General features: G+C 45.2%; 1 protein-coding gene across 4 annotated transcripts in view; it reads right to left on the bottom strand.

Moving 5' to 3' along the window:
- The window catches only part of LOC115481352 (next to BRCA1 gene 1 protein-like), a 148,277-nt gene that overhangs the window by 122,980 nt on the left and 9,158 nt on the right, over positions 1 to 16,139 (bottom strand). For 2 of the 4 annotated variants that reach the window (XM_030220422.1, XM_030220423.1), the window contains exons 1-2: positions 2,198 to 2,328; positions 1,902 to 2,012 (exon numbers count right to left, since the gene is read on the bottom strand). In XM_030220422.1, the coding sequence (XP_030076282.1) occupies positions 1,902 to 2,003 (102 nt within the window). In that variant the 5' untranslated portion in view covers positions 2,004 to 2,012; positions 2,198 to 2,328. Of the gene's footprint in view, positions 1 to 1,901; positions 2,013 to 2,197; positions 2,329 to 16,139 lie in introns of those variants that run through there. The other 2 variants (XM_030220420.1, XM_030220421.1) reach the window with 2 other exon arrangements.

The raw sequence follows: 16,139 nt of genomic DNA, 5'->3' as shown, positions 1-16,139 counted from the left end.
AAGTGCAAAACCCTTACGAGAGAAGCTACACTGGCTCCCACTCAAGGAACGCATCACTTTTAAAGTATGCACATTAGTCCACAAAATCATTCACGGTGAAGCCCCAGCCTACATGTCTGATTTAATAGACTTACCACCAAGAAACGCCAAAAGATCATCCCGAACTTTCCTCGACCTACACTTCCCTAATTGCAAGGGCTTGACATACAAGACACTGCACGCGTCAACCTTTTCCTACATGAGCACGCAGTTCTGGAATTCACTGCCGCGCAACCTGAAAACGATTTACGAGCAAACCACCTTCCGCAAACTACTGAAGACCCATCTTTTTGAGAAAATTTACGGAAAGAACCAAAACACATAAAGCCCACACTCACTGTTCAATAATGCATCATTACAGCCACTCTGAATTCTCATCCCCCGTAATCTCACCACACTCATACCTTTACTCACAGAAAATGTATACCAAATGCTTTCCTGTCATTATATATTGCCCCTTTTAGTTTCCCGTTGTTTCCTTCCAATGTTTCAATGCTCTTTTCCATTGTTATATTCCTTAATGATACTTGACTTTGTCCGCATAACTCCTCACAATGTAATCCATAACCGAGTTGTAACAAACTGTATTTCCATCTTTCATAACGTATTGTAAGCCACACTGAACCCGCAAAAAGGTGGGAAAATGTGGGATGCAAATGCAATAAATATACATCACTACAATAGCCCTTTTAGGTGAAGGGGGCACCTGTATGTGGTTACAGTGGGTTTCTGGTAAGTTTTAGAGAGCTCACAGTTTCCACCACAAATGTGACAGGTAGAGGGAGATAGGGACCAGAGTGTCCCCCATGCCATGGTGCACTGCTCTGACCACTACATCATTTTTGCCAGGGTTGCGGTCTTCCCACAACACTGGGCGGGTTTTCTACCAGCAGCTGCGGACAAATTTCGGTGGCTACGGGATGCGGGTTTGGGCTTTTTTTCCTATGGTGCTGTGCTGCTTTTTTCCGGGGCTTCTATTGGTCCAATTTGGTCCAATAGAAGCTTTCCAGGGGCGTGGTTGACGTCAGGGGCAGGGTTAACGACGTCAGGCGTGATGTCAGGGGGCGGGGTTGGTGACATAGGAGGCGGGGTTTGGTTTTGGGCGTTTTTTTGGACGGCTTTAGGGCTGGGAAAATTTTTCCCATCTGGCAACCTTGCACTACATTACTCTAGGGACTCGCATGCTGATCTAATAGCCCTGGCTGTAACATCTGAGGCTGTTAAATCATATTCGTATTCACATTTGTGGAGGGGTGGGAGGGGGTTAGTGACCACTGGGAGGGTATGGTGGGGGGGGGCTTACCCCTGATTCCCTCCAATGGTAATCTGGTCATTTAGGGCACCCTTTGTGCCTTATTCATTATAAAAACGTCTTAGTTTTAGTCCTGGTCACTTTGTTTTTGTTCCATTATGGCTTAAAAACGTCCAAGTGTTAGGAACGCCCAGATCCCGCCCTTAACACGCCACTGGCATGCTCCCTTGTGATTTGACTGCATTTCTGATGGACTTTGTAGAAAACTGTTTAAAATTGGGTTTGAAAATACCAATGTGGACGTTTTTATGAGAAAAATGTTCAAATGCAGATTTATGCTGCTTTTTGGACGTTTTTCTCTTTTGAAAATGAGCTCCATAATATGTTGATTACCAACATTTAAGCAGCGTGATTATTAACATGGGTTAAGAAGTGTTATTTTACTTTTAACCCCAGTTATTAGTAGCCAAGTCTCACGGCATAAAATGGGACCTGTGCTAAAATAGGACGTCTTAACGGTAGCCCACATTGATCATTCCCCCCCCCCCCCCAAACGTTAACTAAGAAGATTACAACTGAATGAGTTAATAAGGGCAACAAAGTTTCTTACCATGGTTTCGACATCTGCCCAGGTTGTCTTCTGTGAATCGCACACCCAGAAATTCTGAGTTTCACCTTTGAAATTCACACTCAGATTCACCTGGGGCTCCATAGTGTAAAGCTACAGCAGCAGAAAACACACACAAAAATAAAAATACATTTGATCATTTTTCTGGTTTACACTTTAAACTGATAGGCAACAGTGACACTTCCTCGTAGCTCCAAGGGTCAAACCCTTCAGGGGCACAGGGAATTAGGAATCTGTGATTCTCTGAAGCCAGGCCTTTTTTCACTAGCCTAGCTTACCTTGGGAGCTCAGTTCCTTCCTCCTTCAGCTTGAAACACAGTCCTCAGGGATACAAAAGCTCCATTTCCTCTCTCCTCTTGCCCTGGTCCCGGATCTGTTTACATTCCAGCTGCAGGGAGCACCCAGAATTCACGTGATCTGACCTACGTCACACTGTAAGCAGTGCGAGGAGGACAGGGAGAGGAGAGTGGAGGGAGGACCTGCCTTACTTTATTCTTGAAGAGGAAGGGAAATGCACATTTTTGATGCTGCTTTTAAATGTTACAACCATTTTAACCATTTCCAAAGCCTGTTAGCTTGAAAGAGTGGGTTGTCTCTTATGTATATTTCTACAGTTCCAAAGATCAAAAGAGATCTTTTCTAAATTACTTCCTTAAGATCCCTCTTTCAAGACTGTTTTTCTAGATCAGCGTTTTTCAATAAGTGTGCCATGGGAGTTGGGCCAGCTTAATTTGTGCCAGAATGGATTAAGCCCTCTTTCTTGTCTCTAGCGGTGGGTGGCAGGGAGCAGGGATTCATACAGCCTGCTCACACCAACCCCTGATCATTCTATGGGCCAGATGCACTAAACTTTATGAGGCAATAACGAGCATGCACTAAATACTTTTTTCCAAGGTAGCAGCTAACGCAAACGGAATGCAGATGAGCAAATTGTGTACAAACCCTATTGAAATGAGATGCACTAAGCTTTTCCGCTTGCCCTAATGATGGAAAACGCCGGGAAAGCTAACGAGAGGTCTGTACCTCTCGTTCGGGCTGTGCGGGCTTTGAAAACTTATAAAATGTAAAAAAAAAAAATCGGGAGGGGGCAAAAACGCTCGGCAGGAGCATCCTTTATGGACGTTCTTCACTGTAGGTATTATAGGTTAAAAAAACCAAACCAAACACATCCTTTATTGACAGCCTTGCCCCCCCCCCCCCCCCCCCGCCTGAGGTCGCTGCCACTCCCCCTCCCCCTGCATTGAAATCAGAACTTTTACGCAGCCCCAGCCCCCTTCCTCCCTCCCTTCCTTGAAATGACAGCTTCCCTGCCCTTGTACTAAGCCGCGTAGGCACCTACGTGCGCCCCTGTGCCAATTCAGAACTACTGCCTGGCTACCGCGTGGCCAGGACGGTAATTTCATTTTATATGCACATCCAGAAGACAAGACAGAAATTTTCTGGTGCAAGACGCTAACCAGGCAGTAATTGGCATTGTACGTGCGCTGACGGTTATCACCCGGTTAACACACGAGACCGTAACGCTAAGTGAATGGGTGGCGGTAAGGTCTCAGGCCCAAAATGGGTGCACGCCAATTTTCATTTTACCGCATGTCCATTTTCGGCGAAAAAAATGCCTTTTTTATGGACTTGTGTGCGTCCAATACACGAGTCTACAACAGTGCAGGCCATTTTTTGGCGCACCTTAGTAAAAGGACCCCCAAAATAATTAATGAATTTGTGGCCGCACATACATAGAAATTAGCTGCCCCCTGCTCTTCTATCCTTTTTTTTTCAACGCCATTTATATGGAATCCCATTTCACTGCATCAGCTAGTTTAAGGGTATAGCATCAACAACTTTTCTATTCTTAGCAGTAACAACCACTAGAAACTCTGTACAACTCCCCACGACAGCCTAAAAAGAAACCAAAACAAGTCAGCAATAAAATATTTTCCTCCAAGCTAAAATAGCAGCCAAAGACGGGAATATCATAATCAGATCTGTTGAACAGGCGTATTTCAAAGACAAACGTTAAAGCAAAGCAGACAAAATCATGCAAAGACACGGAAAAATATTTTGAAAAAGTTCTATGTTGATTGCCCTTTAAGCTCCTGCAGTTTGAGTCCAGAAATGCCAATTCTCTAGAATTACAGTGGCCAGACACTTTTCTATCTTCCTCTGGATATTTTAATGCATTTATATTTTATTTATGTATTTTGCTGCAGAAAAGTAAGCTATACTAGATACCTTTAACAATCAACAGGTTAAAAAAAAAACGAATAACGTCCATGAAAGTAAATGGTGAAATCACTTTGAGGCCCTTTTACTAAGCCGCATAGGCGCCTACGTGCGCCCATTGCGCGTCAATTTAGAGTTACTGCCAGGCTACTGTGAGGCCCGGGCGGTAAGTTCGTTGTTACGTGCGTCCACCACTACGCATGCCGGAAAATAACTTTTATTTTCTTGCTCGTGGCGGAAACCGGGCGGTAATCGTCATTGTACGCGCATAGACGATTACTGCACAGTTAGTGCGTGAGACCTTACCGCTAAGCTAATGTGCCAGTTTTTATTTTGCTGCATGTCCATTTTCGGCAAAATGTTTTTAAAAAGGCCTTTTTTACAGTCATGCTGAAAAATGGATCTGCGTGCGCCCAAAACACACGCCTACACTAGCGCAGCCCATTTTTCAGTACACCTTAGGTACAAGGACCCCTTTGTAATTACAAATTACAATGTTCTTTCCCCCTTTTGTTTATAAAACAGCAGTTTAGATCCTCCACCCCCCCCCCCCCCCCCCGATTTTATAATCTTGGGCGAACAGTTTTGTGACTAGCACACAAAATTTCACACACTAGTTATAAGGCTAGCCTAACTTAGGGCTTCTTTTACAAAGCTGCTCAAGCGATTCCCACATGGCAAATGAGAGGAAGCCCATAGGAACTGAATGGGCTGCCTCTCATTTACCACGTAGGAATCGCTAGCTCAGCTTTGTAAAAAAAAAAACCCTTTATGAGTAATGAACCTTAAGTGGCGTTAATTGGCAGTTTCATATGTAACTGCTTTTAGGCATTATTCCATAAACTTTGTACCTATGTTCTGTAGTGTGTAACTGCATTAACATGAGAATGGCATGGGTGGGTCAGCAACTTATACACTAACCCCGGGATTCTATATATCACGTTGAGATTTCCGCACGGAAATCGAAGCGTATTCCATAACAGTGCACATAACTTAGGGGCCCTTTTATTAAGTGGCGGTAAGCCTACCGTGGGCTTACCGCCAGCCCAACGGGGGCACTGGGGACAGTTCCGCCCCCAGCAAGCAGCATTTCTGGCAATAGCGGAAATAATTAAAAACTATTTCTGCAGGGGGATAGCAGGCGGTAATTGGGCAGTGTCACATGCTACCCAGTTACCGCTGGAGGAGTGGCCTAGTGGTTAGGGTGGTGGACTTTGGTCTTGGGGAACTACTACTACTACTTAACATTTCTAGAGCGCTACAAGGGTTACGCAGCGCTGTACAAATTAACGAGTAAGGACGGTCCCTGCTCAGAAGAGCTTACAATCTAAAAGACGAAATGTCAAGTTGGGGTAGATGAGATTTCCTGAGAAGAGATGAAGTGATTAGGTGCCGAAGGCGACATTGAAGAGGTGGGCTTTGAGCAATGATTTGAAGATGGGTAGGGAGGAGGCCCGGCGTACTGAGGAACTGAGTTCGATTCCCGGCACAGGCAGCTCCTTATGACTCTGGGCAAGTCACTTAACCCTCCATCGCCTGCCACATTGAGCCTGCCATGAGTGGGGAAAGTGCGGGGTACAAATGTAATAAAAATAAAATAAAAACTCTTACTGCCAATTCAATGGGAGGTGGTGATTCCACCCCCCCCCCCCCCCCCCCCCGGCATGGCCAAGTGGTAAGAGCAGTCTTTTTTTTGGCCTTTTTACCCACTGCAGTAAAAAGGGCCTCAGCGCACATCAAAAACAGACCCCACCACTAGTGCGGGGTCCTTTTTACAGCAGCTTAGTAAAAGGGTCTCTTAATTAGTTAACAAGCGAATCACCGCTAACTGGATGTTAACAACCAATTATCAACACTAATTGGCATTAATTAGAATTTACACGCACTACTTGCTAAGTGTTCTGTGTAATGTGACAACGTGGCCGGTTCAAATCCCGCTGCTGCTCCTTGTGATCTTGGGCAAGTCACTTAATCCTCCATTGCCTCAGGTACAAACTTAGATTGTGAGCCCTCCTGGGACAGAGAAATATCCAGAGTGCATGAATGTAACTCACCTTCAGAAAATGGAAGAAGGAACCGACTGGAAATAATAAGAAACGGCATAAGGAATGTCAAGTCAAATGCAAAGCGCTGATAAGGAAGGCTAAGAGGGACTTCGAAAAAAAGATTATGTTGGAGGCAAAAACACATAGTAAAAATTTTTTTTAGGTATATTAAAAGCAGGAAGCCGGCAAAAGAATCGGTTGGACCGCTAGATGACCGAGGGGTAAAAGGGGTGATCAGGGAAGACAAAGCCATAGCGGAGAGATTAAATGAATTCTTTGCTTCGGTCTTCACTGGGGAAGATTTGGGAGTGATACCGGTGCCGGAAATGGTATTCGAAGCTGACGAGTCGGAGAAACTTAATGAATTCTCTGTACACCTGGAGGATGTAATGGGGCAGTTCTACAAACTGAAGAGTAGCAAATCTCCTGGACCGGATGGTATTCATCCTAGAGTACTGATAGAACTGAAAAATGAGGACCTTACAAGACTGGGAGACTGGGCATCTAAATGGCAGATGACGTTTAATGTGAGCAAGTGCAAAGTGATGCATGTGGGAAAGAGGAACCCGAATTATAGGTACGTCATGCAAGGTTCCACGTTAGGAGTCACGGACCAAGAAAGGGATCTAGGTGTCGTCGTTGATGATACGTTGAAACCTTCTACTCAGTGTGCTGCTGCGGCTAAGAAAGCAAATAGAATGTTAGGTATTATTAGGAAAGGAATAGAAAACAAAAATGAGGATGTTATAATGCCTTTGTATCGCTCCATGGTGCGACCGCACCTCGAATATTGTGTTCAATTCTGGTCGCCATATCTCAAAAAAGATATAGTGGAATTAGAAAAGATGCAGAGAAGGGCGACGAAAATGATAAAGGGGATGGGACGACTTCCCCATGAGGAAAGGCTAAAGCGGCTAGGGCTCTTCAGCTTGGAGAAAAGGCGGCTAAGGGGAGATATGATAGAGGTCTATAAAATAATGAGTGGAGTTGAACGGGTAGATGTGAAGCGTCTGTTCACACTTTCCAAAAATACTAGGACTAGGGGGCATGCGATGAAGCTACAATGTAGTAATTTTAAAACGAATCGGAGAAAATGTTTCTTCACTCAACGTGTAATTAAACTCTGGAATTCGTTGCCAGAGAATGTGGTAAAGGCGTTTAGCTTAGCGGAGTTTAAAAAAGGTTTGGATGGCTTCCTAAAGGAAAAGTCCATAGACCGTTATTAAATAGACTTGGGGAAAATTCACTATTTCTGGGATAAGCAGTACAAAATGTTTTGTACTTTTTGGGATCTTGCCAGGTATTTGCGATCTGGATTGGCCACTCTTGGAAACAGGATGCTGGGCTTGATGGACCTTTGGTCTTTCCCAGTATGGCAATACTTATGTAGGTACTCTGGATATTTCTCTGTCTGCGGAGGGCTCACAATCTAAGTTTGTACCTGAGACAATGGAGGGTTAAGTGATTTGCCCAAGATCACAAGGAGCAGCAGTGGGATTTGAACCGGCCACCTCTGGGGATTGCAAGACTGGTACTCTAATCACTATGCCACTCCTCCACTCCATGTTTACATACTTTGTTTTTACATGGTGAGGGAAGGGGGCAATCCCCATTTCCCCCTCCATGCCAATGCTAAGGGAAGTATCTACTAAAAGAAACAGGTCTGAATGAGAACTCACTGGTATAGCTGGTGATAGGGATGGGGGAGGTCTCAAGCAGCATACGGTCACTAGGAGCTCTGTAGCCGCAGCCTCCGCCACGGTACCTCTCTCCGCCTCCTTTCCTTCCCCAACATGGCAGACTGACGTCAGCATCCATGGAAACCTCATCATACGTGGAGAAAGGTGAAGGGGAGAGGAGAAAGGAAGGGTTTAGTTCTGTCAGCTGATTGGCCAGTGTCCTCAGACGGGCGCCTTCTGTTGGCTGATGACGGCTCATAGGGTGGAAAAATAAACGATGGAGGTTGCTTTTCTGCTGCAGGAGGTGAGGGAGGAGGGACACGTTTCCAGGCTGGAGGCTGCCCTAGGCAGCAGTTGGCATTATCTGTTTATTCCTTTCCGTGGCCATTACAATTAAGGTTTCCATGACATTGCATCACAATAAACGACTTATGACGCAAACATCTGAAGACAGGAGCTTCCCCTTCCTTTGCATAAACATGATGATGTGTATATGAGAAAAGGTCCTCATCTGCCTCTAACTTCTACAGAAAAATGCAAAACTGCAATTTTATTTATGTGTTTATTAGGATTCATTCCCTGTCTCTTTGAAAATAATTCACCCAAGGCGATAAGATCCTCAGGAGCTTAACCGAGATTGGATAGCAGAGCCGGTAGTGGGAGGCGGGGCTGGAGGTTGGGAGGCGGGGATAGTGCTGGGCAGACTTATACGGTCTGTGTCAGAGCCGGTGGTGGGAGGCAGGACTGGAGGTTGGGAGGCAGAGATAGTGCTGGGAAGACTTATACGGTCTGTGCCAGAGCCGGTGGTGGGAGGCGGGGATAGTGCTGGGCAGACTTATACGGTCTGTGCCAGAGCCGGTGGTGGGAGGCAGGACTGGAGGTTGGGAGGCAGGGATAGTGCTGGGAAGACTTATACGGTCTGTGCCAGAGCCGGTGGTGGGAGGCAGGACTGGAGGTTGGGAGGCAGGGATAGTGCTGGGAAGACTTATACGGTCTGTGCCAGAGCTGGTGGTGGGAGGCAGGGATAGTGCTGGGAAGACTTATACGGTCTGTGCCAGAGCTGGTGGTGGGAGACAGGGATAGTGCTGGGCAGACTTATACGGTCTGTGCCAGAGCCGGTGGTCAGAGGCGGGGCTGGTGGTTGGGAGGTGGGGCTGGAGGTTGGGAGGCGGGGATAGTGCTGGGCAGACTTATACGGTCTGTGCCAGAGCCGGTGGTGGGAGGCGGGGCTGGTGGTTGGGAGGTGGGGATAGTGCTGGGCAGACTTATACGGTCTGTGCCCTGAAGAGCATAGGTACAAATCAAAGTAGGGTATACACAAAAACTAGCACACATGAGTTGTCTTGTTGGGCAGACTGGATGGACCGTGCAGGTCTTTTTCTGCCGTCATCTACTATGTTACTATGTTACTATGATAAAGAGCAAGAACAATCTGGACATAGACAATAGACAATTACAGCAGTAAAAATAGTCAAATAACAGTACAGAGTATGACGTGGAGGGGCATTGGACATCCTTGCAAAACAGCGAAATCTAGGGGCGGGGAAACCCATATTTTTGAAACAAGATGGACGTTCATCTTTCATTTCGAAAATACCGTCAGGGACGTCCAAATCCTTAAATGTTGCTGTCCCTAGATTTGGACGTCCCTAGACATGGATGTTTCTGATTTTTGGCGATTTTCAAAACCAAAGACGTCCATGTCAAAAACGACCAAATGCAAGCCATTTGGTCATGGGAGGAGCCAGTGCACTGGTCCTCATGACATGCCAGGACACCAACCGGGCACTCTAGGGGGCACTGAAGTGGACTTCATAAATTGCTCCCAGGTACATAGCTCCCTTACCTTGTGTGCTGAGCCCCCCAAAACCCACTACCCACAACTGTACACCACTACCATAGCCCTTACGGGTGAAGGGGAGCACCTATATGTGGGTACAGTGGGTTTTGGAGGGCTCGCTGTTTCCTCCACAAACGTAACAGGTAGGGGGTGGGGCTGGGTCTGCCGGTCTAAAGTGCACTGCACCCACTAAAACTGCTCCAGGGACCTGCATACTGCTGTCACGGACCTGAGTATGACATAAGACATAAGCATTGCCATGCTGGAACAGAGCAAGGGTCTATCGAGCCCAGCACCCTGTCTCCAACAGCGGCCAAAAGAACAAGCATTTCGTCCTGCCCATCCCAGAAATAGTGGATTATTCCTACGTCCATTCAATAACATTGTATGTCCTTTTCCTCCAGGAAGCCATCCAACCTTTTTTTAAACTTCATTAAGCCAACCGCCCCAACCACCTTCTCCTGCAACGAATTCCAGAGTCTAACCACGCATTGAGTGAAGAAAAACTTCCTCTGATTCGTTTTAAATTTACTACACTGCAGCTTCATCGCATGCCCCCTTGTCCTAGTATTTTTGGAAAACGTAAACAGCCGCTCCACATCGACCTGTTCCATTCCATTCATTATCTTATAGACCTCTATCATATCTCCCCTCAGCTGCCTTTTCTCAAAGCTGAAGAGCCCCAGCCATCTGAGGCTGGCACGACATATTTTGAAAGATGTTTTTTGAGGGTGGGAGGGGGTTAGTGACCACTGGGGGAGTAACGGGAGGTCATCCTGATTCTCTACGGTGGTCATCTGCTCATTTCGGGCACCTTTTTATACCTGAGTTGTAAGAAAAACAGGTCTGGGTGAAAACGTCAAAGTGTTTGTCAGGGACGTCCTTGTTTTTTTTGATTATGGTTCAAGGACATCCAAGTGTTAAGCTCACCCAAGTCCCGCCTTTGCTACGCCTCCAACACACCCCCTTGAACTTTGGTCGTTCTTGCGATGGAGTGCAGTTGGGGATGTCCTAAATCTGGTTTCGATTATACCAATTTGGACGTCCCTGGGAGAAGGACGTCCACTTTCTGATTTATGTCGAAAGATGGACGCCCTTCTCTTTCGAAAATGAGTCCAACAGTATACTACTTACAATGTCAACACAATATGCAATAAAACGTCTTAACATAGGGTATAAGCAAAGGTGGAACATAAAGAGGGACAAGACAGAGTAACAGGAGTGTTAGGCAGTCTATAGGATGCTGCCCCTTCCCCTTAAAGATGCTCCCTCACAAGGTCAGAACCACCTTAAAACCCATAGTCCCATCCAAGGGGGAGGTGACATGCGAGGGATGGAGCCAGGAGGGCATGGTTCAAATCCCGCTGCTGCTCCTTGTGATCTTGGGCAAGTCACTTAACCCTCCATTGCCTCAGGTACAAACTTAGATTGTGAGCCCTCCTGAGACAGAGAAATATCCAGAGAACCTGAATGTAACTCACCTTGAGCTACTACTGAAAAAGGTGTGAGCAAAATCTAAATAAATATTGGAGATTCTACATGGAATGTTGCTATTCCACTAGCAACATTCCATGTAGAAGCCCGCCCTTGCAGATCACCACCAATGCGGCTGCGCAGGCTTCTGTTTCTGTGAGTCTGACGTCCTGCACGTACGTGCAGGACGTCAGACTCACAGAAACAGAAGCCTGCGCGGCCGCGTTCCTGATCTGCAAGGGCAGGCTTCTACATGGAATGTTGCTAATGGAGGAGTAGCCTAGTGGTTAGTGCAGTGGAACATTGAACATTGCTACTAGTTGAGATTCTAGATGGAATGTTGCTATTATTGGTGATTCTACATGGAATGTTGCTAGTGGAGGAGTGGCCTAATGGTTAGAGCACTGGTCTTGCAATCCAGAGGTGGCTGGTTCAAATCCCGCTGCTGCTCCTTGTGATCTTGGGCAAGTCACTTAACCCTCCATTGCCTCAGGTACAAACTTAGATTGTGAGCCCTCCTGAGACAGAGAAATATCCAGAGAACCTGAATGTAACTCACCTTGAGCTACTACTGAAAAAGGTGTGAGCAAAATCTAAATAAATATTGGAGATTCTACATGGAATGTTGCTATTCCACTAGCAACATTCCATGTAGAAGCCCGCCCTTGCAGATCACCACCAATGCGGCTGCGCAGGCTTCTGTTTCTGTGAGTCTGACGTCCTGCACGTACGTGCAGGACGTCAGACTCACAGAAACAGAAGCCTGCGCGGCCGCGTTCCTGATCTGCAAGGGCAGGCTTCTACATGGAATGTTGCTAATGGAGGAGTAGCCTAGTGGTTAGTGCAGTGGAACATTGAACATTGCTACTAGTTGAGATTCTAGATGGAATGTTGCTATTATTGGTGATTCTACATGGAATGTTGCTAGTGGAGGAGTGGCCTAATGGTTAGAGCACTGGTCTTGCAATCCAGAGGTGGCCAGTTCAAATCCCACCGCTGCTCCTTGTGATCTTGGGCAAGTCACTTAACCCTCCATTGCCTCAGGTACAAATTTAGATTGTGAGCCCTCCTGGGACAGAGAAATATCCAGAGTACCTGAATGTAACTCACCTTGAGCTACTACTGAAAAAGGTGTGAGCAAAATCTAAATAAATACATAAATGGTGTAGGAAGTATAAAAGCCCAGGGCACAGCTAGGTTAAGGAGTCCCAGAGGGAATTAGTGATGCCCAACTGCACTTGCCTCCACCACCTACGTGTGAACTGCAATTGCTATAGTCTGGTAGGCCAAGTTCAACTTAGAGCCTTGCAACTTTGATTTTTGACCTAAGTAACTGCTAGAGACTACATTGGTAACACTGGCGAACCAGGCCAGAGAAAAGTAAAATGTACTGCTATGCTGAGAGACAGTAATGTAAACTGTGGCCCTACAGGAGAAGGCCACTTGAGAACTTTGTTACATCTAAAGAACATGTTTATGGTTATTTTTCTCTGCCACCTGTAAATGGAACAGGACCCCTACCTGGTATGTATAATAAATAGTATTTTATTTTACTTCTACCCGTTGCGTGCCTCCAGTTTGTCCTGGCTACAGGCCTGCCCTTGCTCACGTTACATACTTGAATATTTTGGCATTGGAGGAAATGTCCTGAACTGGTTCAAGGGGTTCCTAACACAGCGTTCGTATCAAGTTACATCAAATTCAACCACATCTAATACATGGACACCTGAATGTGGAGTACCACAAGGATCACCCCTCTCACCAACCAGTTTCAACCTAATGATGATCCCTTTGGCAAAACTCCTATCAAACCAGAACCTCAACCCATACATACGTATACGCCGATGATGTAACAATATACATCCTTTTCAAACAGGACATCAAAGAAATCTATAACGAAATCAATCAAAGTCTACACATCATGAACACATGGGCAAATGCATTTCGTCTGAAATTAAATGCAGAAAAAACTCAATGCCTGATACTCACCTCCCAATACAACACGAATGAATTTACTGCCATAAACACACCAAAATTAAACCTTCCAATCTCAGAAACGCTAAAAATCCTTGGAGTCACTATCGACCGCCACTTAACACTCGAAACTCATGCAAACAATACAACCAAAAAGATGTTCTACTGCATGTGGAAACTGAAAAGAATAAGACCATTCTTCCCAAGATCCGTCTTTTGCAGCCTAGTGCAATCCCTCGTTCTCAGCCATCTGGATTACTGCAACTCATTATACGCAGGTTGCAAAGAGCAAATACTGAGGAAACTTCAAACAGCCCAGAATACAGCAGCCAGACTCATCTTCGGAAAACCAAAATATGAAAGTGCAAAACCCTTACAAGAGAAGCTACACTGGCTTCCACTCAAGGAACGCATTACTTTTAAAGTATGCACATTAATCCACAAAATCATTCACGGCGAAGCTCCAGCCTACATGTCTGAGTTAATAGACCTACCACCCAGAAACGCCAAAAGATCATCCCGAACCTTCCTCAACCTCCACTTCCCTAATTGCAAGGGCGTAAAATACAAGACGCTACACATGTCAACCTTTTCTCACGTGGGCACGCAGTTCTGGAATGCACTGCCGCGCAACCTGAGAACGATCCACGAGCAAACCTCCTTCCGCAAACTATTGAAGACCCATCTTTTTGAAAAAATCTACGGAAAGAAGCAAAACACATAAAGTTCACACTCACTGTTCACTAATGCATCAATACATCCATTTCTGAACTCTCATCCCCCGTAGTCTCACCTCACTCATACCTTTACTCACATAAATATGTATACCATACATAATGCCCTTTTAACCTCCCGCTGTCTCCTTCCAGTGTTTCAAGGTTTGGTTCCAGTGTTTATATTCCTTAACAACACTTTGATTGTCTTGTATAACTCTTCGATGTAACAAAAGAGAGGGAACAAAGTACAAACTAAAGTCCAAACAAAAAAACAGCACCACGGGCCTTTAAAAATGGAACACAGTTCTTTAATGAATGAGCCTTGACAAAAAGATACAGAAAGTGAAAGTGCCTTGGTGCTTTGTAGCTTTTACTACATGAGACGTGGGGTAAGGAATAATATATTGTAGAGGAATATATTCGAGTTATTCCCCAAGTTTTCCACGTCATCACTGTGACCCCTGACGCAGGTGCTAGTCACCGAAACACGGCCCGTGTCGGGTCTTTTTGTCAAGGCTCATTCATTAAAGAACTGTGTTCCATTTTTAAAGGCCTGTGGTGCTTGTATAACTCTTCACAATGTAATCCATAACCAAGTTGTAACAAATTGTATTTCCATCATTCATATCGTATTGTAAGCCACACTGAGCCCACAAAGAGGTGGGAAAATGAGGGGTACAAATGCAATAAATAAATAAATAAAAATAAGGGGATTAACTTAAAGAAAGTTGCACATGGAGTCAGAAAGGTGTATGAATATGATCTCAGCTAGAGTTGGAGTGGATAAGCAAGTCCTGCTACAGTATGTGCTGTCAGTGTTAGTCCTTGTGTGTCTGTATGGGACTAGCAAGTTAGTTACTTTTTCCATTAAAGGTTGGGGAAGAAAGCCAAGTTTTCATCTGCTTCCTGAAGTAGAGATAGTTTTGTGTTGAGCAAAGTCATTCAGGGAGTGAATTCTAGAGTGTGGTGGCTAAACCACAGAAGGCTTGGCAGGTGTCACAAGTATTGTGGTTTGGAAAGGGTGTGGTTAGGGATAGTCCTTGGGAGGACCTTAGTGACCTTAGAGCTGTATAGAGAGAGATCTTCATCTTCAAGTACTCTGGCCCATTTCCTTCAGAGAGTTTTAAATTTTGCCCTGCACCAGTGACTAATGAACTTTTTGCAGAAATGGTGTGATATGATCGTGTTGCTTAAAACCTTCTATCAGTCTTGCTGCGGCATTCTGAATCAGGTGAAGCTGGGGCAAACTCTTTGAAGTCAGACCAATGTAAAGTGCACTACAGTAATCCAGTCTTGATGTTATCATGGCATGAGTTGCCTTCTCGTTGTATGGAGTGAGGCAGCGTTGTTGGCGCAAATGACAGAAACAGTTCTTGAAAGCTGCTTGGATTTGAGGTTTCAGCTTAAGAGTTGAGCCTAGCTGTACCCGCTCCTGACTTGTCATTTAAGGGTGATTTTTTTATCTTCTATAAGAGATTTTGATGTATGTGCCCATTTGTGTTAGGGACCCATAGAAGCTAACAGTCAGTTTATTTAGGGGCTGTAGATAAGTCTGGTTCAATGAATAGATGTAGAATTGAGTATCCATTGACTGACTCAGCTCAGCTGGGGTTGGAGGTAGATACTGAACAGAAGGGCAACAGTATTGATCCTTGTAGTACCCCACAGGTCAGTGCCCATGGTGGCGATGAGATGCTGCCGAACAATATAGACTGTTACTATTTGATAGATAGGATTTGAACCAAGCAAGTACTGTGCTACTTTGATACCTATTTTTGCCAGTTGTTTTAGCATGATATTGTGATCCAGTGTCAAAAGCTGTTGAGAAATCTAGCAGTACTAAAACTGAGGCAAATTCCCTGTCTCGGTTTCTCTGAAGATCTAGTAGGGATACGAGAACTGTTACTGAATCCAGACTGACGCAGATCTAGTCATTTTCTCTCTTCTAGCCAATCGTTGAGTTGAACATAGTTTGTTCTACAAGCTTTCCAAGAAATGGGATGCTAGATACTGGCCTACTAAGGTTGTTCTTCTTTAGCAGAGGGCACACCACTGCCTTTTTTAAAATGCTGTTGGTAGTTGCCCATTAGAAAAAGAAGAGTTCAAGTTTTTTTTTTTAATCTCCTTCCATGAGAGACCACGTGAGGACATGAGCTGAGTAGCAACGTGTTGCTGAAGCTCCTGAGACTCCCCGCCCGGAATTGAATCAAAGTGCAGTAACTTAACGAATTTTGGCGCAGACCCTACAATTAAGACTGCCCTAGTTTATGGAC

Source organism: Microcaecilia unicolor, chromosome 12 (assembly GCF_901765095.1).
Source record: "Microcaecilia unicolor chromosome 12, aMicUni1.1, whole genome shotgun sequence".
Lineage (NCBI taxonomy): Eukaryota > Metazoa > Chordata > Amphibia > Gymnophiona > Siphonopidae > Microcaecilia > Microcaecilia unicolor.
This window is presented reverse-complemented; position numbering and strand designations above follow the sequence as displayed.